Below are 27,940 nucleotides of genomic sequence, written 5' to 3'. Positions count from 1 at the left end.
CCTTTTGGGGGGTGGGCTGGGCAGGACATGGGAACAGGCTGGCCAGGAGAGGTGGCATCACCATCCCTGGAAGTGTGGATGTGGTTTGGTGATGAACATGGTTGGATTTGATCATCTTGGAGGTCTTTTCTAACATTAATGATTCATGAGCCTGCATTCCTACTGCCTGTGCCCTGCTCACAGGGACAGTTCCCAGCATGGGTGGGGGGCACAGGGGGCATTGGTGTGACCATCCCGGGGGCAGTGACAAAGACTTGGTGGTTCCTGGGTTTTTCTGGAGCAGGTGGATCTGTGCAGCCTCTCTGAGCCGATGGTCCTGCGTGTCCCTTTGTCCTGACGTTCCATCTTAGACTCCCAATGTGCAGGATTTTGTGCTTCTGAACTTAATTTTCATTTATTTTAATTTATTTATTTTTATTTTAACATTTTGAGTATTTTTCTTTATTTCTATTTCATCTTAATTTTCCCACTCCTCCCTTCATTCCCTCATTTTCTCTGCCCTATTCCTTTTCCTGCCTTTTTTCCCGTTCTTCCTTTTTTTCCCTGTTCTTCCTCTTTTTCTTCTTTTCTTCTTCTTTTCTTCTTCTTTTCTTCTTCTTTTCTTCTTCTTTTCTTCTTCTTTTCTTCTTCTTTTCTTCTTCTTTTCTTCTTCTTTTTTTCTTCTTTTCTTCTTCTTTTCTTCTTCTTTTCTTCTTCTTTCTTCTATCTCCGTTTTTCTTTCCCTTTTTTTCCCCTTTTCCCCTCCTCTTTCCCTTTATTTCCCCTTTTTATTTTTTTCCCTTGGTCTGTTCGCTTCGCGGACGGAGCGCGGTTTACCCCGGGGGCGGTGACATGCAAATGAGGTGGGCGTGGAAATGCAAATGAGCATGGTTTGCCCCCTTCCCTATATGCAAATGTGGGGGCGGGCTCATGCAAAAGAGCAATCCGCTCCCGTGACAAGATGGCGGCGGCGGCGCGGCGGGCGCAGCTGGTGCTGGGGCACTTGGCCGGGGCCGCGCCGGGCCCGGGGGCCGCCCCCAGGGCCGTGCCCTGCTCCGGAGGCCCCCCGCGGGCCAGCAGCCCCGACGATGTGGTGGTGGTGCACGGCCTCAGGACCGCCATCGGCCGCGCCCGCCGCGGCGGCTTCAAGGTACGGCCCGGGGGATCCTGCCCGCCGGGTCCCCACAGGTGCTTGGCATCCCCGTTGGGAGAGGGGTTCCCCTGTCTGCGCCTCCCCTCCTTGCAGGCCTGGGTGCTGGACCCCTGCTTGACCCCCGGACACCGCTGCTGTGCTCTGGAAGAGTCTAAATCTGTGTGATGGTTTTAATGCTGGGGGTGGCAGCGCCAGTGGCATCCCCCGAAGGAGTCGGGCTTTGTGTCCCCAGCTCCCCTGGCAGCCCGGTGGGCGATCTCATCCGCTGTCACCTGCCCTGCCACACGAGCAGCCGCGGTGTCCCCCACCTGCACAGCTTGGCACGGACCTGCCACCCTCTGGAAGCTGCTTCTCCTTGGGTGACATCCACAGAGTCCTGGGAAAGAACACGGTGCCAGGCTGTGACCCCAAAGGGTGGTCGCTCCTTGTCATCCTTCCAGACAGGTCTCCTCATGCTGGCTGCTCCCCACCGGCTCAGGGGTCACCCCTGCTTCTTTCACAAAACAAATGGAGAGGCTCCATTCGCTGGCTCTTGTCACATAAATCTCTGTAGTTGTGTGATTTTGAAGGCTCTGCAGAGCATGTTCCTATAAATCTAAGGAAGGTGAGAAAGCAGCCTGTGAGATGCAGTGCCTGAAGGAAACCTGGGGTAAAAGCAAGCAAATAATTCTGCTGCGGTAGGAAAACAGCAACCACAGTGAGCTGAGAAATGGAGTAAAGCTGCCTTAGCACCACTGGCCAGCCTCTGAAGTGGTCTGAGGCTGAACTGGTGACAGGGCACTTACTGGTGTTCACTGGCGGTGCTGATCCCCTGTGCATTTTAGGACACAACACCTGATGAGCTGCTGGCTGCTGTGATGACAGCTGTCCTTCAGGATGTCAACCTCCGTCCTGAGGTGCTGGGAGACATCTGTGTGGGTGAGTGACAGCCTCTGCCTGGTGAAATTCCTGGTCTGGGCAGTTCTGTGGGACAGGCTCTCCGTGTGGGATACTCACAACTCTCATGGGGCTGGGCTAGTGTGTAGCATAAGGTTTTCATGCCTGTCCTGTTGGTGGTGGGGCTCTGATCTGGTGATAGGAACATCCCTTCAGTGCCTGTGGGGGGAGTGCAGCCAATTGACTGGAATTGTGTCTTTGCACTCAGGGAATGTGCTGCAGCCTGGAGCTGGTGCCTTGATTGCAAGAGTTGCACAGTTTCTAAGGTAAGCTCTCAGCCAGACTCAGGTTCCTCCTCTCCTCACTGAGCCATGGAGTAGCTCAGGGTCAGAGATTGCAGTGAGGCTCATGCACTCCCAGGAATTACAGCAAATCACCTTCTGCCTAGAAACTGGACTTTGATCGAGCTCTGAGAACGCCGATGGCACAGAGACAGGGAGGCAGATGAAGCTGTTTGATCTGTTTGTGCTGCCTGTGTTGGGCTTCTGAGAGGGACATGGTGTTCTGTGGGCTCCAGCTGCACTCTCTGAGGCTGCACCTCTCTCTGCTGTGTCTGGTCCCCAAACCATGGATGGGCTCAGATTTTTCTGTCATTGCTCAGTGCTGGTCAGTGGCTCCTACTGAGCTGGATCCCAGATGCCAGATATTTCAGTTAGTTTCTGTTGCCATTGTTTTCTTCAATCACTGCATTACCACTTTAGAGGGGTGCAGGCACAGCCTGCCACAGTTTATGAATATTACAGAACTTTTCAGGGTTTCTGGCCTGGGTCAGAGCTCAGGATCTCCAGGGCAGGGCCTTGCTTACAGAGCACCTTCTGAAGACAGATCCATGGGGAAACAGCACTTGGAACCACTTGCAAATGAAGTGAAGAAATTATCTTTGAACTTTGCTTTCCCTTGGTGCAGGACCAAATAGATCAAGCACTGGATAAAGGGATCTGCCTGGAACTTGAGGGTTAAAGTTTAATCAGGTGGATTAATGCACTCTTTAGAGCTTTGGGTTGTTGTTGTTGGCTTTTATCACTGAGTCTTTGCCACCATTCCCTTGTTTTGCAGTGGCATTCCAGAGACGGTGCCGTGCTCCAGTGTGAACAGGCAGTGCTCCTCCGGGCTGCAGGCCATTATCAACATAGCTGGTAGGTTTTGTGGGCACTGGCATCAGACTCAGTCCACCAGAGCCTGTCCCATCCCAAGGGCTCAATGCTCCTGTCCTCCAGTCTCTCTGAGCAGTAAAACAGTGATAATGTCTTGTGCTGTAGGGAATTTGCAGTATGGTGTTAGCTAAATACTTTCATATCCTTGAGTGACCGAGTTTATCCCTAGAGAAGTGACTTGGTTTTCTGGGGATAAGTTCCACCATCACCTCCATATCAGGCAGCTTCCAGAAGGGTCCTTCCAGTTCTCTCTGGCCTCATGGTAGCCTTCAGCCCCATCAGCTCCTTGGCCTGGTCTCTGGCAGGCAGGAGGGTGAGGAAATGCCCATTTGGCTGTTCTGGGTGCTCAGGTGTTTGGAAGCTGCAGCTGGGCTGGAAATGCTTTTGCTCCTGATGACAGTAAGAACATTTATGCACTGCTGTTACAGGTGGCATCCGAAATGGATCGTATGACATTGGCTTGGCCTGTGGGTAAGGAAGTATTTTCATAGTGCTTGCTTAGGCTTCCTGAAGGTAACAGTCTGTCCCTGTGCAATGGCCTGCTAAAAAATGAGCTTTTTAGCTAGTCTGCAATTAACTAGCCTCTTGAAAGACCAGCAGCTCTCTTGGATGAAGAAATTAATATCCTATGTGTGCTAATGAGTGTTCTGCAGCCTTACAGGATCTGTTCTGTGCTGGACAGATGAGCTGTTCTGTGCTTCAGTCCTAACATCACAAGCAATGCTTATTTTTTGAAGGATTATGTAAACATTAGGTTGGTTTTGGGGAAATACTAGTGACCACATACACATTGACTTCTGAAGGAGTGAAAAAGAAAAAACTATTAATCCTGAGGCAAAAATACTGGGTTTCTCTTTTTTATCACTTGATTAATCTTTCATTAATTGTTACTGCACACAGTAGTGTCCACCAAGATGTTGTGCTTAAAGGGACTGATGGCCTTTGCACCCTTGGGTGTGTCAGACACTGGGTTTTGCTGTGGGAAGCTGTCTGGCCTCTGACCTGCAGAAGACATACAATCCATAAGTTACAAATAGCTTTTGGGAGCTGAGTTTATCCCAAGTCTTAGTTTTTGTGAGTGGAGAAACCCTGGATTCAAGCATAAAAGACAGTAGCTGGGGTTTCACTTACTAAAAACCCAGTCCTGTGCCTTCTTTCAGGAGCAGATGCAGCTGAAGTCAATTATGGTGTCCCATCTTAGAGCTAGTTTAAATTGCTGATAGCACTTAATACAAGCTGCCTTACTTTCTGCTTGTCTTTAATTTTCCAGGAGTAGTTTCTTTGTTATTTATTCTTCATAAAGGTATTTGTGTGGTGCAGAGTAGAATTCAAACCCTCTTCCCACTGTAGGCTTCAAAATCTAGATTGACCTTACAAAAGCTCACGAGTCTTAACTGATGGCTTTGTATTTCTGCAGTAAATTTGAGTATCTTCAATGCATTAATTCATCTGTGGGTCAAAGATTGCACCCAGTGGGATCTATGTCTGAAATTCTTTGTATTGTGAAACACAAATGGTGCAACTCACTGAAATCTCTTTGCCGTGGTTTGCTCAATACTTCTTTTTCTACTGCCAACCTGTTCTTAAGATCTGAGTGGTATTTTTATGTCTGTTGGCAGTCTGACTGAAAACTCCAGCCCTTGAACCTCATTATGTTTGAGGACAAATGTGCCAGAATCATAGCAATTCCTTCCTAGCTGTGGAAACACAAGAAATTAACTGCTGACATTGGTGTCCTGTTCTAGTGAAGCAAGAACCAATTGAATCTCACAATCTGTTTTCATTTCATGATAATTCTTAAATTGATGATTGAAGAGATTCTGCCTCAGCCAGTTCCTAATTAGCAGCTGTGTTTCTGTGGGATAATGGGAAAGCATGTTGTCAGGATACTGAGTTTTGATCAGTCTTAATGGAGCAATTCAAATTTTTCTTGTGTTTAGAGTGGAAACAATGTCCCTCAGAAGTGCAAATAACCCTGGTGATATCAGTTCCAACATGATGGATAACCCCAAAGCTCGAGATTGCCTTATTCCTATGGGGTAAGTGTTTCCCCTTCCCACAGTTTCAGGGTTTTATAGATGCTCTGTCTCCTCAGTGACCACAGTTACAAATCAGCCTGAACCTGGTGAGCTTGGAGCTGTGTGTGTTGGCATCCTTGGCTGTGGTGGAAGATTAATGACATGAAACGGGGGGAAATCACTAACTCTGATCAAAGATTTTCTTGTCTTAAGATCAATGGGTTGTTGAGCAAGGAGAACAGATTTGAACTTTGTTCTGGTCCTAGATTTGATTCAGGATTAGTTTATGCCAGTATTTCTGAGTTGAGAAGACAGCAGTTGGTTTTCAAACTAAAGCCATTGCTTATACCTCATGTGATCTTAGTAGAAGCCAGTGCAGCTCCATTAGATGTGTTCTTGGAATAACTCTGTGATGTTTTTTCCCCAGAATAACCTCAGAAAATGTGGCAGAGAAGTTTGGAGTTTCCCGGAAGAAGCAAGATGCCTTTGCCTTGGCTTCCCAACAAAAGTAAATGCTGTTTTTGTTAGTCTTTTGGGGTTTTTTAACCTTTTATTTAAGAAATAAGAACAGCTAGAAAACACACTGCTGCTTCCTGGTGAAGTGCAGCCTTTGTGTTGCCTTCCAGTCCTTAATAGTGAGGAAGGAAGCCTGAGGGGGTCCAACTGAAATTCAGTGCAGGGTTGTGCAGGGTTGTGTGTGATGGTGGAACTGGAGTCCAGAGCTGTGCTGGGATTGTGGGACTGATCTCACACAAGTATCACTGGGCACACGGACTCTGAACAGTGAGTGCCCTGCTTGTTCCAGCATCCAAAGGTCCCTGCCCATGGCAGTGGGGGTGGAACTGGATGATCTTTAAGGTCCCTTTCAACCCAAACCGCTCTGTGTTTCTGTGACAGAACCTCAGGGAGGTTTCTGGAACGAGTGCCTGGTGAGGTATTTTCATAGTGGCTTTGGCTCAGGATCACTGGAACCTGAATGTGGGAGCAGCAGCAGGAGGAGCCTTTCCCATGAGGGAATAGTTGAGTGTGGCTGTTGGTAGAGAACTGCTGAGCTTGTGAGAAGAGTGGCTTGTCCTCACTGCAGGTGTTTGGCTCTGAGTGAGTCCACTCCTACCTCTGATAACCTTCCTCTGGGTTAAATCACTGCCAAAATCAACTGACCCTGGAATCCATGGGGCTGTGCTGCCAGAGCAGTGGCAGGTGATAGGGTAAAGTTCCTGCCATCAAAGAGTTAAACTTGCTTTCAGAGCTCTGTTTAAGCATCAGCCTGATCCAATTATTTATCTAACACAGGAAGCCACTGCACAGGGTAGTTAACCTTTAAATTCTGGCCCTGCTGCTCAGGGAACTTGGCATGCCAGCCTTTCTCACTGCCATGGAGCTGATAACCAAAAGGGTATGTGAATGTGATCCTCATGCTCACATGAGGCAAAGGGTGACTTTCTGGCCTTGGTCTCAGGACATCTGTGGAGTTACTGACCTGTTCTTCAGCACTTTGCTCCAATTCTCAGTTTTCTGGGAGCATTGAATATTTTCATTTTTTATGAGTAAAAGTGCAAAGTGATGAAGAGGTAAAACAAGCTTTTAGTCTCCAATTTGTATTGTCTGTGAAGGATTTGCCTCTGGAAGGTAAATCTAAATAAGCTGTGCTTTGAAAGGTTTTAAATTTTCTTGCTGATAGGAAAGATTAAATATAAGTGGCTTGACTAATTCTGGTTTAGTTAATTGTATTCTGCCTAGTCATGACAGTTGTTGACTGCTGCTAGTTCAAGGGTTCATTTATTCTCTTAGGATTGTGATGTGGCTGTACCCCTGAAAAAAATAAAACTTCATGCTGGGGGCTGGTGGTGGTCAGTCAGGCACAGAGGTATTGATGGGAACAGAATGGGGATATTGCTCTGAAATGAGTGATCCTGTGACCCAGATTTGGGGACAATGCATAATGTTGATGTAGAGGTAAAAAGTTTGTCTTTCCATGAGTGGAAGTAAGAATGTGCCTGTTGTTTTGACCACCACTCAGCGATGATGTACCAAATCCCACCGTAGTTCATTCTCTGTCTGCTTTCCTTCACTTTAGTTCTCCTGCACTTCATCTCCAAAATATTTTAACCTTTCATATTCTTTTTTTTTTTTTTACCAGAGCAGCAAAAGCTCAGCAGATGGGACTGTTTAAAACAGAGATTGTTCCAGTTAAGACTACTGTTGCAGATAATGAGGGCAACAAAAAAACAATCACTGTGCACGAAGACGAAGGGATCAGGCCCTCCACAACACTGGAAGGCTTGGCAAAGCTGAAACCTGCCTTCAAAGAGGATGGAAGCACTACAGCAGGTCAGCTGAGCTGTTACATTTGTGCTGTTCTTCTGGTTTACCTGCCTTTACTAGAACAAAAAGCATGTTAATAGGTCTCTTCCAACAGGGAATGCCAGCCAGGTCAGCGATGGAGCAGCAGCTGTTCTCCTGGCAAAACGCTCCAAGGCAGCACAGCTGGGACTGCCAGTGCTGGGAGTGCTGAGGTCCTTTGCTGTGGTGGGGGTCCCACCTGATGTGATGGGCATAGGGCCAGCCTATGCCATCCCTGTTGCTGTGGAAAAGGCAGGTGAGAACCATTTGGCATTCAGGCAAAGTAGACCAGACTCCTTGGAATGAGATTTAAGGTTACATTATTCAAGCTTGTGCAGCTGTTTGCCCCAGGAACAGTGAAGATAAATCTGAAACCTTAAAAGAGGTCCTTCCTCAGATTGTTGCAATGCTTTTGCCTTGTACTGGTGTGTAAATTGTCATTCACTCACCTTTGAGAAGCTCAGGAGTAAATCCCTGCACAGACTCAACAAGAGCTGACATGTGGCAAGTGATTCAGTGTTCACTTAGTGCTGTTTTCTCTTCTTTATTATGGCCAATGTGTAGGGGGTGATTTTGTGTTTGGTTTTTGATGGATTTTTCTCTTTACAATTTTGTCATATTACTTAGGTTTTTACCACACTTATTGGATTAAACAGCTTTTGTGGCTGATGAGCTGATTTAGCCTGGCCTGGCTGCAGCCCCATGCCCACCTGTAGCTTTATCTTCCACTCTCCAAACACCCTTCAATCCTTAATCCCTCTGCAGGGAAATCACACGTAATCTGAGGAAACTTGGCAGATTCAGTGACACAATGCCATAAACTGTGATGCAGTCTTTACTCTGCTGTAGATAAACTTGTTCAAGTGTAGATACCCCACATGGAGCTGAAGTTTCTCTTTCTTAGATGGAGTAGAACTGGAATTCATAGAGGGAGGCTGTCAGGCAATTGCAATTACTCTCTTTGATATAAGAGGCAAAAATAGCTCCTTTTAACTCCTGACTTTTCTGGCCCATAGGTCTGACTCTGAATGACATTGATATATATGAAATTAATGAAGCCTTTGCAAGCCAGGTGAGTGAGCATCATGTTTGTGTTGCTGCATTGCTTGGCAACTGAGTGTTTTTCAGCTCGGTCTCCAGGTTAAGATTTTTAACTTGTTCCACATATTACATCTTCAGCCAAACGTTACTAACATGTGCAGACTATTTTCCTTTTCCTTCAAATAAAAATGACCAGGACATTGCTTATACAGCTTAATATTAGAAAAAAAAAAAAGTCCACTAAGAATTGGCTATTGTGCTCTCATACCAACTTGCAACATCTGTTTCACCAGGGCTGTGATTTATTGTCAGGTTGTCTGAATGTGTGTGGGCTCAGTTTGAGATGAAGTGGACAGTTTTAGCTCACTTCTCTGCCTTGGATCAGTTCCACTCCTGTCCCCTGAGAACGATGGAGTCAGGCCTCTGACCTGCAGCAGGAGAGCTGAGAACTGAGACAAGAGCGTCTCCATGAAATCATTCCCTGTGTCTTTGCAGGCTGTGTACTGTGTTGAAAAGCTGGGCATTCCCATGGAGAAGGTGAACCCCCTGGGAGGAGCCATAGCACTGGGACACCCCCTGGGCTGTACCGGTGCTCGGCAGGTCGTCACTTTGCTCAATGAACTGAAGCGCAGAGGGAAGAGGTGAGTGCTGAGCATCAGCACTGGCCTCACAGCTGCTGGCTGTGCAGCTCCCACAGACTCAGGGGTCACCAGTTTGGGTTAAGCTTCCTCCATCCCTTGGATGAGGTAACTGTCCCTTTGGGTTAAGCTTCTCCATCCCATGGATGGCTTTGAACCTGCATTAGCTGGGGCTCTCCTAGTGAAACAGGAGAGTAGCAGAATTTATTGTATTCTTTATTTGTTGTATTCTTTATTTTTATTTTTTTTTCTCCTAAATGATTAAATCTGAGCTGCCTTTTTCCTTAATTCCACATGTTCTTTGTTTCAGAGCATATGGAGTCGTGTCCATGTGCATTGGAACTGGCATGGGCGCCGCAGCCGTGTTCGAGTACCCGGGGAAGTGAAGTGAGCTCCAGTGCTGACACAACAACACCACAGCTCCCTCTCTGCCTTCCCTAGGCATAGCAAGTGATTTCCACTGAAATCAAGTGGGTTCTGGGATTTGTTACTAGATCTACAAATTTTAGGCAGAAATTGTGAAGTAGAATTAATGGTGCAGTTCTGTGAAGAAGGCGAGGAAATGCAAAACTGGCACATGGCTTCCTGACATAACAGATTAGCTCAGCTGAAATTCAACTACAGCCCCATGTGTGGTGATTATGAATTAATATTTTTAATTTAATTGATCTCTTTACTCTGTGAATATTACCAGAGGGAAATAGTTCATGGGACAGTATTTTTGTATGACAAATTGGCAAAAAGAGTCACTCAAAATGAAGACATCAGTCCACGTGAAAAGACTTTTCCAGCATTTCCTTAAAAGGTTTCACCATTTTGTAAGAAGTTTAAAAGAGCTTGTTTTGAAGCAAAGACTTGACATCCTTGCCTTTATGACTGCATCTGTCCTAGCCCAATCTGAAGTTGTCTGTGTCTTAAATTGTCCCTATACTGGAGGATGGGCTGTACTCCCTGCTGGTGGAGCTGCTCTGAAGCCTCCAATGGGGGAAAGTGGAAGGACTGGAACATAATTTCTGCAGGAAATGCCTGCATGGAAAGGTTCTCTTGAAGGGCTAGAAGCCAGGATTTGGATGTGGCCATTCCTTCTTCTATGTGTCTGAGTGTCAGTTTGTGTGACTCCAAGGACAATCTTGTGCTTAATCATATTTACTTACCTAACACAAAGCAAATTGCAGCATTACATTTACTGCAAGCACTACATGAATATCAGTGACAGCTCAGTCCTTCAGTGTACTAATACAAGCATGTTCTGTCTTGTGTCTTTTGTCATCCCTTATTTCTTTTCTTGTCTGAACAGGAAGATCACTGAAACTCAGCTTGAAAAAGAAATTTACTCATTGCTGCTTTGAATTTGTAACAAACTGAAGTACTTTGTCCTGACTTTTGTTTTTGCACTTAATAATACAATTGGGTTCTTGCAATACATTTGTTTCCTTTTTATGATGATTTTTAGTTGAAGGTCATGATGAGTTAGAGCTCTTGTTATTTTCACAATCCCATGCTGTAGCCTGTCTCACCCAGCAATCTAAGGCCCTGTCTTAGAGCCAAAAAATTGAATTATTTAGAGGGGATAATGAGCCATTTACAAAAGCCTTTTATTTAATGGAAGTGGAAAATTTAACAGATTCAGAAGTGGGAATTCCAGTGACCTTTAGCTGAAATAATACTAAAATAGTTTAAAGAGAAGTGAGAGTAAATGGGAACCATGTGGGGGGAAAGAATGAAAGGGAAGAAGGGTTCCTCCCTCTGTTGCTGAAGGGGGTGTTCTCAAGGCCCAAGCATGATGAAACACATAGGTTGGTAATTTTCCAAGGAGACTAAGGAAAGTTCTCTCTTCCCCTTTTAATGTAAGGCACTGAGAAAACAGCATGGGAAATGCTGGCCTATTCACCAATTCTTGTTTTATTATGTGTCAATGTCCATTTTAATGTCAAACAAATAAATGAGGCAAAACAAAATTTACTTTAAGGTATGAATAGTCTTTAGCTGTGATTCAAAGCATGTTGGGCTCTGCAGAGGGCTTTGGCCTGACTTACACAGGTGCTTTGCAATATAAAACCTTGTTCTGTGCCTAAAGCTAAGCTTACCACAGCAATAAAAGTAACAGTACAGAGTGTGATTACTACTGGTTAAGGTACCATGAGAATTTCTTTCCTCATAACCTAAATTTTCATTCTGCTAAAATTCCAGTCCCCACTAAAAACAACAGAAGTGGATGAAAATACAGTCTCAGCTGCTGCCACATCTGCATCCAACCTGTTACCTTGACATCTGTCCCCCATTGTCCTGCTTAAGGCACCTTCTCATGGTGCACTCCTCGCCCTCTGAGGTGCAGCTTGCAAGGCTTCTCTTCCAGCATTCCAGAAATGGTCACAATAGCTTCATAGTCAGTGTTGCTCCTAAAATGCACAGCAAAAAGTTCAGTTACAGCTACGTGCAGTCCTGTGTTTAGGGATGAGATGAAAAGGGCAGAATGGTGTTCTAAGAATGCTCCAAGTCACAAGCACGGGTCACTAATGTTAGTGCCAAGTCCACAGGGCTGTGTTCCACAGGTACAATACATGGTGTTTGAAAAGGATGTTCAGGTCTGTGCCTGAAGACATTGGATTCATGTTTGAAAGAATGAGAATATCATCCTACTTGTGAAATTCTGGTTCAGGTGAGTAAATGAAATGAAGCTCTGCTGGGAGCAAACACCTGCACTGCCTTGATGTGAAAACTCCTCACTTTGACAAAGTTTGAAGGGAAAAGTTTCTGTCACTCCCCTGAGACAAGGGGCAGTCAGTGGAGCCCAAATTGTAAATTAACATCAAAAAGGTTGCAAAAACTCTAGTTTTGCACCAAGTTGAAGAGCATTATCTGCCCAAGGCTAATGCCACTCAGTTCTCCTGAGACTTCCTGTGAAGGACTTCTGTGTCCAAGTGCCAGCTGTTGTAAGGGCCTGAGGCAAATGCCTGTTCTGCCAATCTTTGTTTTTTCCTTCTCATAAAACAATCTCCTTCAGAAAAACCACTGATTTGGGGAGGTGAATTATTAAAATCACTTCACACCTTGCATATAATTATCTCCTACTGCCACATTGATCCCCCACTCTGCTGTGTTGGGAATTCTTCCTATGGAGCCCAACAGATAAGCTGGTTGCTATACAGCAACATCTTTGATTTCTGGTATTTCCAGGCATTTTCAGCCATGCTGATTAGTGCATTTGTCAGACAAAAATAAGTGCTTCAGGCATATTCAGCAGAATTCCAGAAAAATTTAGGCATTCAGGAGCCTGGGGAGGCTTCTGGACCACCATGCTCCTCTAAGTAGGAACAATTTAGTGCAGCTGCTCAAAGCTCCATCCCACTGCAGTATCAGTGGCTCCAGTGATGGAAATCACTGGATTGTGTTCCAAGGAGATGGGAGTTATGGCAATAACTCACCCACAGTTTGCTTGAAAGTTCCCTGTCAGCAGTTTTCAGAGCTCACTGAAACCACTAGGATAGACTTAATTTTAACTTGCTGCCACCATGTGATAACCTCCAAAAATACTTTGTAATGGATTTTTTTTTTTTTTTTTTACATTAGCTGTATCTCCCTAATCAGAACAAAGAAAGTAAAGTCTTTGGGTCATCACAGAGTCATGGAATGGTGTGGGTTGGAAGACACAGCAAAGCTCATCTTGTTCCAAGCCCCTGCCCTGTCAGGAAAACCTTCCTCTAGAACAGGTTGCTCAAAACCTCATCCAGCCTGGCCTTAAACAATTCCAGAGATGGGGCAGCCACAGCTTCTCCAGGAAACCTGTGCCAGGGTCTCACCACCCTCACAGTGCAAAAGTTCTTTCTAATCTAACTCTGCCCTCTGGCCATGTGAAGCCATTCCCCCTTTCCCATCAGTCCAGGCCTTTGTCCCAGGTCCCTCTCCAGCTCTCCTGGAGCCCCTTTAGGCACTGGAAGGGGCTCTGAGGCTCCCCAGAGCCTTCTCTTTAGGCTGAACAACCCCAGCTCTCTGTGAACAGCACAATTTCAGTCCTGTTAACTGTACCTTGCAGCAAAGCTGATCTGCAGAATCTCTCTGGTAGGTGCCTCCCCTTCACGTGCCTCCAAAATGCCTTTAGTTGGGAAGATGGAAAATACTTGCATGGCCTTAGGGCTTTTCTGTTCATCTGCAGTGGAAGGGGCAAGTGTCAAACAAAGGCACACAACACCCTCTGTGTAAGTGTGTACTGCAAGCAGTACTCACAGCAATGCACCTCTTTGCTGAGCAACTAATCCATCATGTCTCACACAGTCAGAGGGTTTCTGTGCGTGTGCCCAGACTCTGTTTTCATCTTCTTATCAAGGGCAGTGATCAGTGGTCTCCACACTGAAATAATAAGGCCCTGATCTTCTTTCCTCTGGAGCCCATCTATTATTAACAGCATTAGGCTCATCCTCAAACTGAACCCATGAGGAGCTGCTGCTTTTTGTTGCCCCTCAGGACTAGTTTATAAATGAGCAGAGCACGTCCAAGAATTGTGAGGGCCGAGACTCAATCTTTTGGTTAGATGTGGAGTAACTGCTGAAATCAGTCGTGGTACAATAATATCAAAAAAGGGAGGGGAAAGATAGAAAGGGAAAAGCCCACGTAAGTGAGAACAAAAGCAGACCATGTTTGCACCTAGGATCATCACATATTGCCCCTATATTGAGTGAGTGCATGCAGTCTTCATGAAACTCTGTAACAAGGAAATCAATTGCAAAACTAGAATACCCAGCAAAGCAGTCCAGTAGCTTCTGCAGCCACTCCTGTTATACAGGAAGACATGTTCTGTCTTGGTCTGTGCAACAAAGCAGGTCTGGAAATCAATCCTGTCACAGGAGAGCTCCAGGACTGGAACAGTGAGGTAGGCAGTCAATGGGACCAGCTGCAAAACAGGGGAAAGGGAAAAGAGAATAAAACCCACCTCATTTTTATAGAGCTTTAGTAATTCCTGCTCTAGTTGGATCATTCTTAACCCCAACCACTGAATCAAGAATTTCTGTTGTGATCTTTCACAATAGTGTCAATTCCCATTCTACAGCCTTGAGTGAATTAAGTTGTTGCTTGTGTGTTACTTTTTTGGGACAGGTTTTCAAAGCAGACACTGTGGTCTTAATGAAGGAACACGGAGTGAACATTCTCATTTGTTTTTAGGGTTTTCTGTGGAACTGCAGACATTACAGCATCTCCTGGTCCCTCAGGACTGTATATGGCCCACTATGAGTCATTCAGTTTGTGCAGATTGCCCAAGATTATGATTCACTTGACTGTATCTTAGGTATGGTGCTCAGTCTTACACAGGTCATGCCTCAGAAATACCTGCTTTGAAAAGAAAATAGAAATGCCTGCAGTGTACTGGGTGCTGGAGGCTGGGTTATAGATTTCTGACTGGAAGGCATCAGTCTTTACATGCACGTGGGCTGTGACCACACTGCAGGAGCTCAGCAGACTCAGGAGCCTTTCCAGAAGCCCTTGGTTGCTGCAGGAGGCATTGCCTGGTGACTCAGGCATGGCTTGTTCCCTGAAACAGCCCTGGCTCCTGTCTCAGAGTCATCCTGTGACTGGGTGTGTGGCCCTTTGAGTGTCACCCGGGCTGCCATGCAGAGCTGGGGTACCAGCACCAGGGTGTGACCCCAACCTGCACAGCCCACCTGGGAATCACCTGCAGTCTCAGCAGAGAGCAACCCCACAGCCATTTACTCCAGAGCTGCCTGTAATTCAAGGCTGAGTAAATCCTAATCCAAGTCAGAGATGCTGCTGAAACAGCCCTTTCCCAGGGCCCAGAGACCCTGTCCTGAACTTACCTGGGAAGTGTAATTACTGTGCTCAATGACCAGATTTTGATTAAACTTCAGCTTTCTCTCTCCACTCTCCAGCTGGAGCACTTGGCATCCAGGAAGCAGCTGGGTCTCTGGCAAATGCTGATACCTGAGTAGTTCCAGATTTGTGTGGAATGACACTTTCACCTGTGGGAAGAGGAATTCTGATGACCATCACATAAGATGACAACTGTGTGCAGGAAATCCTAAGTACACAAAGGCCCAGACACACATTTTCCCACTGGAACCCAAAGGTGTCATGCCAGCAGCCAAACTCCCACTGGAACGAAGCAATACAATTAAAGAAAAAAACACAGCTATTTCCTATGAATGCAGTACACAGAGATGGAGTGTAAAGGTGAACAGCTGATCTCTGAACCACAGGGGAGAAACAGTCTCTAGCAAGCCAAAAGTTTTGAGTTCCTGAGGGTACAAATATCACATTCCCAAAGCTGCCTTAGACATCTAAATCCTACTTCTTCCCCCCCATGCAGAATTGAGATGTGTCTCCATGTCAAAATGAACACAGCAAAATGTGAAGCACGCTTCAAAAATGCAACAGTTACTCATTCTTTGCAGGTTACCTAATTCTCTACTCTGGGACTTCATTTCCTTTAATGTAATTTGTACACCCAAAACCAATCAAATTTTCCTCTCCTTGAACTACCTGCATCTAATTTAAGGAAATGAGGGAAGACTGCAGTCCTTGGAAATCTTTTAATTTGTCCAACATATATATGGCTATTGATTTAAGTGAGCTCCAAACTCACAGGGTTTTCTGCAGGAATTTGCACCAGGTCAGAGTTGACAGGAAAAGCACATCAGGAACAGAAAAAGATTATCTGCAGAAAATAAATAATCCGTATCTGCAATGTAACAGGCAAAATGGCAGTAATTAGCATTTGCTAATACAGCACCACTCCCCTGAAACTGGGAGATTTCTATGCCAGTTGTGTTTTCCTGTGGTTCTTCTGGGCCACACTAACACACCAATTACAAAACTCTCTAATCTGGCACAGGATCATTCTTTTTGAGCCTACCAGCATGTTTTGCTGTGGATAAAGTACATGTTGCAGTTGCTGTTCCCTTTCCTCCTTCTTGCTGTGGGATGTTTCAGTGTTCTTTTTGGGATCTGTGCTGGAGAGGCTGAAGGGCATAGAGGGTGTAGACAGAAAAAGCCTGAAGTACAGCCGAACCTTGGTACAATTCATGAGTTTCAAACTCTGAGTAATTACTGCATCTGTCAAAACCTGGGGGAGAAATGATTCAGAACTGGTCAGTTTTAACTCCCTGGAGAGGTCTGTGTTGCTCTGTCTGGTCATGGAGCACCAGCAGGGATCTGAAGGATTTTACCCCAAAGCAACCCAGTATTTTCTACCTGTGTTACTCAACATTTCTTAAGTGAAAAATCAAAATAAAAGTAACATAATAAAGTCTAAGTTTTCAAATGCCAAGGGTCACACAACTGAAGTGACTCATTTTGCTTTTGGACCTTTATGTCCTGAAAATCAGAAATTATTTTTCTACTTAAAAACTCCCCTACAATGAAAGAAAAATTTGAATAAAACAGACATTGTGTGAGCTCAGCTTTTCTTATTCCTGGCTAATAAGTAATTATAGTGCTTTTTTTTTTTTGTTCCCTATCTTGTTATGTGCAATGCAGAAAATGAGGCTATTGGTGATTAGGATGCATTTTCACAGCCATGTGCACACAGCTCTGAATTCTCCCAGCAACACAGCAATACAAATACATCAGTGTGGGAAATACTCACTCCAAAAAAAGGCTTAGCAGGTAGGAGATCACTCGCCACCGAATAAAACACCATTCCTCTATCGTGATCCATCTCCACTTCTAACCTGAGTGTAAAGAACCAGGGCTGGTCACAGCCCTGTGCCAGGCTGACCCATTCCACGAGGGTGGCAGCTGTGAGCTGTGGGACTTACAGGGGATGCCTCAGAACAGCCTCCATGTGCACTCGTAAGGGTGGAGCTCCATAGCCGTGACTGCGCCGCACCTTGCTGGGCACCCTCCTGGCAAGCTGACAACAGCAAGGGAACAGAAATCATGTGGCAAATGGTAGCACTAAACCTGAAATGCTGCTTTGAGCCCCAGAGGCTGTCAGCCAAAACAGGATTCTGTTTGGCAAGGTAGTGCCCGTTTGTAAGACATGGTGGAACAGCACAGGCCAAGCTGGACTCTGAATGGCTCTGGGTGTTACAGATGCAGGGCAGGTTTAGATCAAATGTTGGGAAGAAATTCTTCACTCTGAGGGTGGTGAGGCCCTGGAACAGGTTCTCCAGAGAATCTGTGGATACCTCATCTCTGGAAACATTCAAGACCAAGCTGGATGGAGTGTGGAACGACTTTTTGTGGTTAAAGATTTGCTGCCCATGGCAGGGGGGTGGAGCTATTTGGTCCTTTCCAACTCATACCATTCCAGGACACTGTTATTCTACAGTCCTTTCTTCAGGAATAAGGATTATTAGGGATGTTTTTACTGAACATTCTATTAGCATTCATTCAGGTTACCTTGCACCTTTGCAACAATTAATGTCAGGGAATTGCTGAGCCATTCACAAAACCCTGTTCAAGCCTCACATCAGCAGTTGTTGAAGAGGAAGTTTCCCAGAGGAGAGATATGCTGTCCAAATTCACACAGGAAGGTGGACGCAGAGCCAGGAACAGGATTCAGCACTCTTGAGTCTCACTTCCATTGTTAACTACTGTTATCAATAAAACCTGATGTTGTGATAGCATTTCACACCCCTGGGCTTTTGTCTGGGGTCTGCTGCCCCAGACAATGCAAGAAGATGGTGACATTCCCAGCCCAGAATGCTTCCAAGTGCAAAAGAGAAATGCAACAGATTAATAACCCTGGTTAAGGAAGGATGTACAGGATAGCAGGAACAGGACTGTTTACACAGACTGGCCAGGTAACAGCAGCCTGTACATAAATCACAGGAAGGGAAATTATATTCCCCTTTGGCCTTGCTGTGACAGTCAGTTTACCTTGTCGTCCAGGCTCATGAAGCCCAGCAACAGCCCGTCACAACACAGCTCAGCCTCGGTGTCCGGGAGGACGAGCGGGGTGAAGGAGATGTAAACGTCGCTGCTGCCACCTCCTGGAACCACCTGCGGCCGGGAGAGAGCGTTCAGTGCACGGACCCGCCGGGGATTGCACAAGAAGCTCGGGACTCAGCTGCCAAAACTGAGCTGCACAAGCAGCATGCAATCCCTCGGGCACGGGCTCGGGCTTGCACGAAAATGCCAACATGTGACAGCAAAACTGACAATTACTTCAACTGCAAATATCACTGTGGCCACTTTTTAGCATCAACAGAGCTTAAGCACAGTCACAGACCAACTGTCTAAGTACACAAACACATCTGTTTGTTTTTAAAAATACCCAGTTCTGCCCACTCTTACTCCCTGGCTACCTCAGGTGATTACTCTACAACTTACACATATATGAAACATTTTTCGAAGAGTTACAAGTGTGAACTAAGAGTATTTTACAGTTCAGTTTAGTCTTGGCTATTTTTTAATTTTACATGACAGCAGGGAATGTAATCACATGCACTAGCCAGCTGCAGTGGATTTTCTGGGATTTCCAGGTTGACTAGATTCTGCTTTCTTTAGGTGAATTGTGCAGGTTATGGTTAAATCTTGATATTGCTGCTGGCTACACCCCACAAAAGCTGCCTCCACAGTGAGGCACTTGTTTGTCTGACCTTTCTCAGCCTCAGCCACCTCAGAGCTGACTGCAGCTTCATTTCTGTCATCATTTCTTTTATGTAATCTTTAGCTCATTTTAACTTGTAACTGAAACACTTTGGCAAAAAAATATTTAAAAATAAAATTGGCACACTGATGTTTTGGGCAACCCTGTCACTCATAGCTAGATCTTTCCAGGGCTGTCTTTATGATATTCTTAAGGGATTGTGACACTGTGGCCTGTATTTGCACAACTCACTTGTGAAGCACTGTGGGTTACAATGGTTTATCCACGAGTTATCTCCAGAGGACCACATTCCAGCAGCCTGATTTCCAGCTCTGCATGTTACCACAGCTTCAGCCTGGATGGCTCCCACATTTCACCATGCCAGCCCAAAAGACCAGAGATGCCACTCTGGAGTACAACTAACACTTAAGTCCAGTCATCAGGTCACTGCTCAGATGTAGATAGGACACTTTTTGTTGACCTTGCAAGCTCCTCTCATGATCATCTCCAAAGCCTTCCAGCCTGGTGTTTCACTGTTTAATAGAGTCTACCTTAAACCAAACTCAAAGCTACCTCTTCTCCTTCCTCTGTCTCCTCTGCCCTACAGAAAATATGCTAAATCTAAGCCCAAAGAAAATGTAAAAGCTTACAATCTGCCTTGGAGCAACGGAGTAGGGGTTGTCTGCAGGCACCCCTTCGTGAGGTCGGAGAAGTACAGAGATTTTTTTCCCTCCTGCAGACTCCTGACTGCTGATTTCCATCTCTTTGCTGTCAGAACCTGGAGGCTGCAGAGACACAGGGGTGGGGAATGGTTAAAACTGTTACACTGCAAGGCAGGAATGTGAGTGATGTGCACAGGGAACTGGTCAGGAAGCATGGCCAGCTCCAGTTTCTTTCTGGCACAAGGGCTAGACACGTGGATGTGTCCTGTACATCAATTTTCTCATCCACAGAGTAGCTCTGCTGAAATTGCTCCTGAATTCCTTGGAAAATGTACATGCTTGGGGCCAGTTCTACCTAGAGAAGCACCCAGTCATGACACCTCTGGCCCATTATACAAACCAGCACTCTGGGGCAGTACTCTTCCCTTTGTGCAGAAGAAAGGTTAGAGCTGTGTTCAGAACTGTGCATGCTGAGCTGAAGCAGAGAAAATGTGATTTTAGTATCTTTTGTGTGAAGCTTTTGTCAGAGCAATATACAATATCCTGGGAGATACCTTCTCTCTGTCACTCCCAGCCCCTCAAGACACTAAATTGCCACATTATAATCAAACCTCATATGTAATAGATGTTACCATATTCTAACAGAACCAATCTAATTTTAGCACTGGGATAAATACCTCCATATCATTAGCTTCAATTTGAAATTTGCAGGGTAGGTTCTGCTCCTTGACTACAACACATGTTGACACCAGAAAGCACCCACGAGAAAAGCAGAGCCAAATTAAGGAGTCTTAGTTATTTGAATTCTTTCATGTAATAATGGCAATAGTTTGTCAGTGACAGTATTTTAAATAGTATTTTTTTAGTTTTTTAACACTTTTAAGGAGAGCTAATTGCTTATAGCTCACTCTGGAAACAGATTGCTGATCTCCACCTACCCACATATTGTGTGTTTGACTGGGAGAGGAGCTGACATTTCTTTTAACAATCCAGCTCTTAGTTACAAGTTATATCTCCTGTTATTGTTTTCAACCCTTCATGCCAAAAAAACCATCATGTATCTCAGCAGCAGTATAAGAAACATCCTAAGAGCTGACCTCATCTGTGGTTTCCAAAGCTGGATAAATGCTCCCACAGGGAATGGCAGCTGGATCCAGCTTTAACACGACCTCTGACTCTGAGGTGCTACCACTTGATGCAGCCTCGTCTCCAGCCATGTCCACAGGAGGAAAAGGGTCTCCAAAGAGCACCAAGAGGTCCACCAGCTTTTCATCATCTGGCTCTTGGTTGTAAACTTCCAAGTCCAGGCGGATGTCTGAACGGGAAAGGAAAAAGGACAATTATTTCTAGCCAGTGAGGGCTCATGGCGTAGTTGGTACAAGAACATCAAGTAACAAATTCGTGTCTGGCAACTGGATTTGTATTAAATGTATCTCTTAGGTTTCCCATATTTGCTGTAAATGAAAATTATTTAAGAGCTTGCTATAGTTTGGCCACTTTCTATGTCCTAAACTATAAACAAAATACTCTCATTTATTTTGGTTAAGCAAATGGATTTAGCCGAATTTTTTAAAAGAAAAAGGTGATTGACTTTGCTCTGAAAAGGTTTCACTCAGGAGCTAAAAAGACTAAACAGAAGAGCCAGATGATGCCAGTAAAAAGCAGGTAGCACATCTGATTGACCAGGCTTAGTGTTGTAAGAAATTCATAAAAACAGGATGGAAAATCCTGAATTCCCACCATTTCAAAGAGGGAAAACCCAGCTACATCAAGACGGGATGTGCAATGCATAGTGGCAACCCAATGAGTCACTCTCTGTTTTTCTTACTAAAACCATCTTCATTAGGAAACAAGTATGCCTGTCAATTAACAGGTTAATGGGCCCTTCTACTTTTATAAGAAACACAATGAAAGCATCAATGTTTGCTGTACAAAAGCCATCCTTACCAAAGGGACTGGGATTGTTGAGCTGGACCCTCCGAAGCACAGGGGACCCTCCTGAGACTTGAGTGCCAAACCTGGACAGGGAACTTTGCTGTCAGTACGTGCAGAGAACAGAAGTGTCTGAAATCACTGAAGAGTTGTTTAAAAGTGGAAACCAAGCTGGCTGCACTGGAGTGGCTCTCAGGTAAAGCATGGCCTACATTGTGAAGTACAATATTGGTTTATTTTATCTGTCTCTTTTCTTTTTTCCCCAGTTTTTTCAGCTGTCTCAGACATTTCACAGTAACCATGTGCAGTGCTAGGGTTCCCCCAAAACCAACCCTTACCCCTCACCCCAAGGTGCAGATGCCATTTGCTGTATGAGAGGGTTTAAACCTTCCCCTGCCACTATTGACCTCAGGGCTGCATTTCTCCTGGTCCAGGTAAAGGGCCAGGGAGAAATGAGCTGAGGGTGATGAGAACTGCTACCATGTGCCAGTTGCCATCTCCACAGAGCCAGATGAGGCTGCGCTGGGTGAAATTCTACAACTGCAAGCCCAGAACAGAGGCTTCAGAGGCTGAAGTCTGCCAGCAGTCTTGTAGTGCAGATTATTTTCTAATTGTGTTGGCAGAGAAAAATGTATTGATGTTCTAGAAGCAGATACTGTGCTTTGACTGTCACTTTGCTGACCTTCTCATTATATCACAAGGTGGAACAGGTGTGTAGGTTGGCTGCAGTCCATTGGTATTTCATTCTCTGATTTGCCTGACAGTATTTTGCACTATACCTGATAATGGGTGGCTCTGGTTTTGGTCCTGTCACCTGCAGGAAGATTGGACAGCCTTTCACAGTCATTTGCATAGGAATTAATTTAGGTTGTAAGTCTCCCACCTATTAAAATGAATTTTTGCTATTAGAATCAAGGTAACACCTTAGTTCTCTGTGTTATAAGATTATGTTTTGCAAACTGATTGGATTTTCAAATATTTTTGACTAGTTTCCTTTGACAGCCTCTAATTCATATGCTAACAACAACTCTTCTCAGCAGGAGAATGCAATACCTTATTCATTTATCAGCTTTCCTGCAGCTTTTCTACAAAACACGATCTATGGTATTGGTAGAGCAGAGCAGTGCACTGGCCAGCTCCCAAACAGATGTTATGAATCAAAACTACTCCAGTCATTTTCAAGGCACATGAAAACCACCAAGAGAATAAACATGTCCCCCTCAAACCAAACAATTGTTCCTTACATGTCATTGGAAGTAGTGGTATATAGCAAGATTCATTGTGAATTTTTACAGAAGGCTTAAAAAACTGAAGAAGTATTTCTAACAGAAAGGCATCCAGGAAATACAATTGGTGTAAAATCTGCCATGGTAAAACCAAAACCCCACCTACCTTACAGACCAGGTTATCCTGGTACTCTCCCCACATGTTGTTGTAAGCTGCTATTTCTATGGTGAGCTGCTGGAAAGCTTCCAGAGTTCCTGTGGAAGGTTGGATGTGGAAAGCTGCTCCCTTCCCCTGAGACAGCAACGCTGCTGCAAACTCTGAAGAAGCAGAGCAAAGAAGCATTTCATCAGTTTTGAGGAAATGGAACAAAGTTAGTCTTTCAAAGAATACATAGGACCACGATTTTAGTTGCCTTTAATCTGCTTAACCTCACTCACTTAGAAGCCCTGGGATCATTTACTCAGCTCACATTTATATCACTTCAGCAAAGCTCCTTCTGCAGTGGGTCTTACTCTGTTTTTTAGAGTTAGTGCTTGCCCAGAATATTTTACAACAGGACAACCCTTCCAACAACCTGATCCAGGACTCTTTTGGATATGCAAGGCACTAACTGGTTACCTGAAAAAAATTGAGAAAAATAGGCTGGGATTTGTGTTGACTGTTTCTTGTTCCACTAGCAGCTGCCTGTTTACCTCTGTGCGCTCTTCCATGCAAAGAATTAATTACAAAGAGCAAAGCCTTTCCACATTCTGAGTCACCTAGGCCTGCATGGAATCTGTCAGAACAGCATTTTTCTAATCTTAAGCACTAATTCAACAGCTGAAAAGCTCTGTCTGTGGAACAGATACCAAACTCTATGGCAAGGTACCAATATGTGCAAGTTTTATTTTGGATACAGAAAACACATCCACACTTCACAGCTTTTTGCTCCCATTTCCTCCCTCCCTCAGTCTCATGTGGCTGTAAATATTAGCATTTTTCAGTACAACACATCAGAAATGACAGATGGGCTGTGCTGTAGCTTTCCAGAGTGAGGAGGGTATGGTAAAGGGTTTGAGGGAAAAAAGCTTGCTGCACTGGTACTGGAAAACTGTGGAGGAGAGAAAGAGCCAAACGTCCTGCATGTCATCCATCCCGTGTTCTGGGAGTGTTCTGGGAGTGAACTGGCACCAGAATCAACTGGTGCCATCAACTTTGCTTCATACTGTTGTTTGCAAGAGAAAGATGAAGAAGCGAGAGAAAGAAAGGGAGGAGAAAGGAGAAAAAAGCAGAAGGGGAAGAGAGAGATTGACCTAATGCTTATACAAGGTGGGCTCTCAAACCTAGGAATGAACAGATGAATTATGTAATTTAACAGTTTAGACTTCACCAGATACTCCAACACTGAGAAGATGTGCCTGACTGACACATTTAGTGCTGAATATGGCATTTGGCTGGCTTTCACTTTCTCTCCACTGAAGAGATAATTTTCATACCTGACTTTACTTTTCTGGCTGCATGCTCTGTGACAGGCCCCATTCTTTTCACCAGGTAGCTTGGAGAGCATGAAAAAAAAAAAAAAAGTCTGATTTCAGGTTTAAACCAGACCTAAATTAGTATTTGAGTCATTATGCAGAACAGCAAGACTCACGGGCAGGCTCCTTGTTCTGGAGGCACCAAACAGGCACTAAAATACTCAGCTTCCAGTGTGAATGGAACACTGATTGCAGTGAGATTTGTTAGAATCAGCTGATGCTTCACAACATCTTTGAGTGCAACTTCAGACCCAAAGTCCAAAAGAAGCTCACGTGGGCTTTGTGGCATTTGTCCTTCATCACTGCCAGAAAAAATAACAGTAGTATTTAGACATGGGTCTTATTTTCTTATGCCACAGATGATTTCAGGAGATTTAAAAACGTGCAACATGCAGTGTGGTTGCACAGTGTAAAAGGACCATGCAGTCTATGATTTTTGCCATCAGCATTTCCTGCTTTTCATTTTTTCATTTCAACCCATACAAGGATTTATTTGGGATCAAATTTTTATCCTGTATAACATGCCAGTCTACCAAATTAAATACATATTTACTTATATGAAAAGATATAAAGATGAGCATGTTCCAAAATATAGCCATCATTCTATGCATCAGAAAAATGAAATAAAAATCATTCAGATATTACCTGTCAACTCCACTGCCAGAAGGTACTGAGTAGGTGACATGTAGTCCCTTCACTTCTCCAGAAATGCTCAGGAAGAGGGGCTCAGCCATGTCTTCTATGCTACAGGAAAGTGTCAGGTCTTTCAGCTCACCCTGAAAAGCAAAGAATCAAGTTTTCTTGTGAATGAAGCATGTATCACAGAGGAAAGGCAGACTCTTTAGGATATTTATTTTCAAAAAGTGTGTAAACTTCCCTGCATGAAACCCAGAACAATAGAATTGTGAGAAGTTTTACTGAATTGTTTTTCATGCATTTTCTACAGCCTCAGAGCTACTTAGTAGGGAGTACTGAGGTAAAAATTTGTGGCTGTTTCTCAGCTTTGTACCTGCAGTTGTCTGTGAGCCTAAAACTACTCCATTACTGATTTCTGACACAATTCCTATGCTCCAAATATTGAATCATAGAATCTTTTAGGTTGGAAAAGACTTCTGAGATGATTGAGTCCAAACATTAATCCAGCACTGCCAAGGCCACCACTAAACCACGTTCCCATGTGCCACAGATACATAATTTTAAATACTAACTCTGATAGTGCTGAATACCTACTTTTAAGCAAATAAATGAAACCCAAGTCTCCAGTGACTGTAATGGGAACTAAGACACTATATCTGTAGGAAGATCCTGTATTTAGCTGCTTTAGCTCAGCTGTTTGAAGGCCCTTGTAAAGTCTTTTTTCTGAATTTCTGCTCCTGTATTTTGCATACTCTCAGTCCCATCAGCCCCTTTTAAGTTTTCAAATATCAAAATGTTATGAGCCTAACTGCATTCAGAAAACCAAATATACACTGTATATGCCACTCTGCTCCATATCATTCCAGATAATCTAAAGTGAGGATCTGTATGCTCCAAGAAGAGTGATAAGCATTAAGAGCAATTGTACAGGACTTCGAGAAAGGAAGAAAACAGGAAAAGCTGATATATAAAGAGGCAGGGTAGAAACTGCACATCATGTGCACTTCTTTAATTCTTGCCTTCAACAGTGGTACCTCTAAAGCAAAGCCATTTCAGAGATATTGTATAGGAAAAAGAGCACATGGTTTTGTACACAGAATTCCTTCCTTTTGCCAGATGAAAGGCTTTTTCATCTCACCTCCATCTTTGAAAAAAGATGAAAAAAGTGTTGCTGTGCAACTGTGCATCAGTTTGTAAACTTACCACAGTGTTAGATGACAGCTCTATGCAGAATTCCTTCTCTTCATTTGGGCCTAAGGTGCCACTGGCAGGGGACACCACGATGGAGCAGGAAGCTGCCTGGCTTCCAATGGGCTGCCAAACAGAAAGGACACTCAGCTCATGCTGATTCCCTCACACTGTCTCTTCTAAAAACACCAAGCTGTTCTCAGGATTAGGACACTTTCAGGCAGCAACACCTACAGTTTGTCTAGACTGGCTTTACAATTCCCCATGGGTGACAAGATCCTCATGCCTACATTCACTCCAAGTAACTTCAGGTGCCCAGCTGAGGCTGCTGGGCTGGGAGCAGAGCCACTGTCATCCTTCTCACAGTCTCAAGCCTTTTCAGGGTGAAGCCAATCTATCTGATATCAGAGCAGGATCCAGATGTGCCCCATCTCTCTCCACTACAGAGGTGGGGGAGACACAGTCCTGGTGTTGGCACCTTCCCTAAGAGACCAGCATGGAATGTACCCAGGGCTTCCACTCACTTGTTCACACATCAACATCACACATCAGGAAAAATGCTCTACATATTCCTCCCAGGCTCCAGATGCTCCAAAGTGTTTCTTGTAGGTCCTATACCATGCACATGCTCTGTTAGGATCCCTTGGGCACCTGAGGACATCTGGAGTGGCACCGAGTGCTTTTATGTAGGCAATTGAGCTGAACCCTGGATGTCAGAGTAGATCTGAATGACCAAGGCACTGACAAATTTCCATTGACTGAAAAGAGAGTTCAGACCACAGCTTAAATACTGATATTAAGTTTGGGTTCCTACTCTGTAAGCTGAATCCCAGCCAGAATGTGAAATTTAAACAGAATTCAGACACAATCCAAAAGCACCATAATTTCTTTGTTTTACTAAATTAAGTGCAAACCCTAAACTGCCACAGTACTTTATTTAACACTCTGGTGGCTTTACATCCTATGACCCCTCACATCTGCTCATCCATTTTCCCAGGGATCCACAGACAGTAAGAACATCATGACATCAACTGGTAATTAATCTTTTAATAAAGGTTGGTCTAAAGCTGAAGTTCTGCTCCCAAGCCAGTAAAACAATAATGAACACTCAAAAGATGCATCAGAAAAGCTTTTAAGAATAGTCATTATTTGTATTCCTACAGAAATTGCAACTTCCATCCCTGCTGTATTCTTCACCCATTAGATGAGCATTTACCTTTCCCCATAAGTATTTTGCTGGCAGCAGTGTCTGGTTAAAAAGTTTACTGGTTGCTTTGACAGGAACTCCAGCATAAATTTCAGTGAATACTAGATGACTAGATATCAGGCATGCTTGGGGGGTCTGAACTTCAACAAAAACAGGAAGATGACTGGAAATAAACACACAGATGGTCTATTGTTATTGTTAATGAAACATGCTAGACATAAAACAGCATGCTGGGAAGAATGATGCTTATGTTTATTTAGCAATATTAGAAATTTGATAGTTCATTGATAGGTTACACAACCCCACTGTGAGTTCATATTTTTGTTGTAGGAGAGAAAACTACCTGAAGTGAAAACCAGATGTGAACCTCAGGAAAAACAAAACAAATGCTGCTCTTCCTCCTTACCTTCCTTCTCCATTTTCCACCTCCAGTTCCAGCACTGTCTGGAGACGCTGGCACTGCAGTGCTGTGAAGTGAACTGAAACTGTGCATAGACCCAAAGGAGGAATTTCCCCAGCTGATGGCTGGATGGTGAAGGTGGATACCTGGGAGAGGAAAGAGTGAACAGAAATTTTTTTGACATGTGCAAAGCAAGGGTAAGATGTTGAAGCCACACAATCTAATTAGGGCTTCCAAGTGTCTAATTTTTCCTCAGATGAGACCTCTCTCTCTGCCCCTTAAGTCCCACCTGGGCTGGTGTCAGGAAGCACAGTGCCAGCTTTGTGAAATCCTGGCTACACAAGGAGACAGGACTTTGCTTCAGTCAG

General features: G+C 44.5%; 2 protein-coding genes across 2 annotated transcripts in view; one reads left to right on the top strand and one right to left on the bottom strand.

The window, feature by feature from the left end:
• Window positions 1-917: 917 nt before the first annotated feature.
• ACAA1 (acetyl-CoA acyltransferase 1) lies at window positions 918-10,685 on the top strand. The gene is made up of 12 exons (XM_041488267.1): window positions 918-1,129; window positions 1,957-2,050; window positions 2,277-2,334; window positions 3,125-3,204; window positions 3,651-3,693; window positions 5,163-5,261; window positions 5,668-5,748; window positions 7,381-7,571; window positions 7,660-7,839; window positions 8,600-8,655; window positions 9,120-9,265; window positions 9,573-10,685. Exons 1-12 carry the CDS (start codon window positions 941-943, stop codon window positions 9,646-9,648), a joined length of 1,293 nt encoding a protein of 430 aa, XP_041344201.1. The 5' UTR covers window positions 918-940; the 3' UTR covers window positions 9,649-10,685.
• A 23-nt stretch (window positions 10,686-10,708) lies between these two features.
• Window positions 10,709-27,940, bottom strand: part of DLEC1 (DLEC1 cilia and flagella associated protein) — a 32,956-nt gene continuing 15,724 nt past the window's right edge. The window contains exons 20-38 of the mRNA XM_041488840.1: window positions 27,579-27,718; window positions 27,182-27,335; window positions 25,981-26,091; window positions 24,787-24,917; window positions 24,258-24,443; window positions 24,103-24,161; window positions 22,793-22,944; window positions 22,180-22,283; window positions 21,416-21,486; window positions 20,635-20,783; window positions 19,457-19,591; window positions 18,095-18,217; window positions 17,029-17,123; window positions 16,857-16,941; window positions 16,125-16,334; window positions 15,070-15,231; window positions 13,997-14,150; window positions 13,289-13,409; window positions 10,709-11,661 (exon numbers count right to left, since the gene is read on the bottom strand). Of these exons, the coding sequence (XP_041344774.1) occupies window positions 11,553-11,661; window positions 13,289-13,409; window positions 13,997-14,150; window positions 15,070-15,231; window positions 16,125-16,334; window positions 16,857-16,941; window positions 17,029-17,123; window positions 18,095-18,217; window positions 19,457-19,591; window positions 20,635-20,783; window positions 21,416-21,486; window positions 22,180-22,283; window positions 22,793-22,944; window positions 24,103-24,161; window positions 24,258-24,443; window positions 24,787-24,917; window positions 25,981-26,091; window positions 27,182-27,335; window positions 27,579-27,718 (2,451 nt within the window). The 3' untranslated portion in view covers window positions 10,709-11,552. The remainder of the gene's footprint in view (window positions 11,662-13,288; window positions 13,410-13,996; window positions 14,151-15,069; window positions 15,232-16,124; window positions 16,335-16,856; window positions 16,942-17,028; window positions 17,124-18,094; window positions 18,218-19,456; window positions 19,592-20,634; window positions 20,784-21,415; window positions 21,487-22,179; window positions 22,284-22,792; window positions 22,945-24,102; window positions 24,162-24,257; window positions 24,444-24,786; window positions 24,918-25,980; window positions 26,092-27,181; window positions 27,336-27,578; window positions 27,719-27,940) is intronic.

The sequence above is a fragment of the Pyrgilauda ruficollis genome, unplaced genomic scaffold, assembly GCF_017590135.1.
Source record: "Pyrgilauda ruficollis isolate IOZ18807 unplaced genomic scaffold, ASM1759013v1 scaffold12, whole genome shotgun sequence".
Lineage (NCBI taxonomy): Eukaryota > Metazoa > Chordata > Aves > Passeriformes > Passeridae > Pyrgilauda > Pyrgilauda ruficollis.
This window is presented reverse-complemented; position numbering and strand designations above follow the sequence as displayed.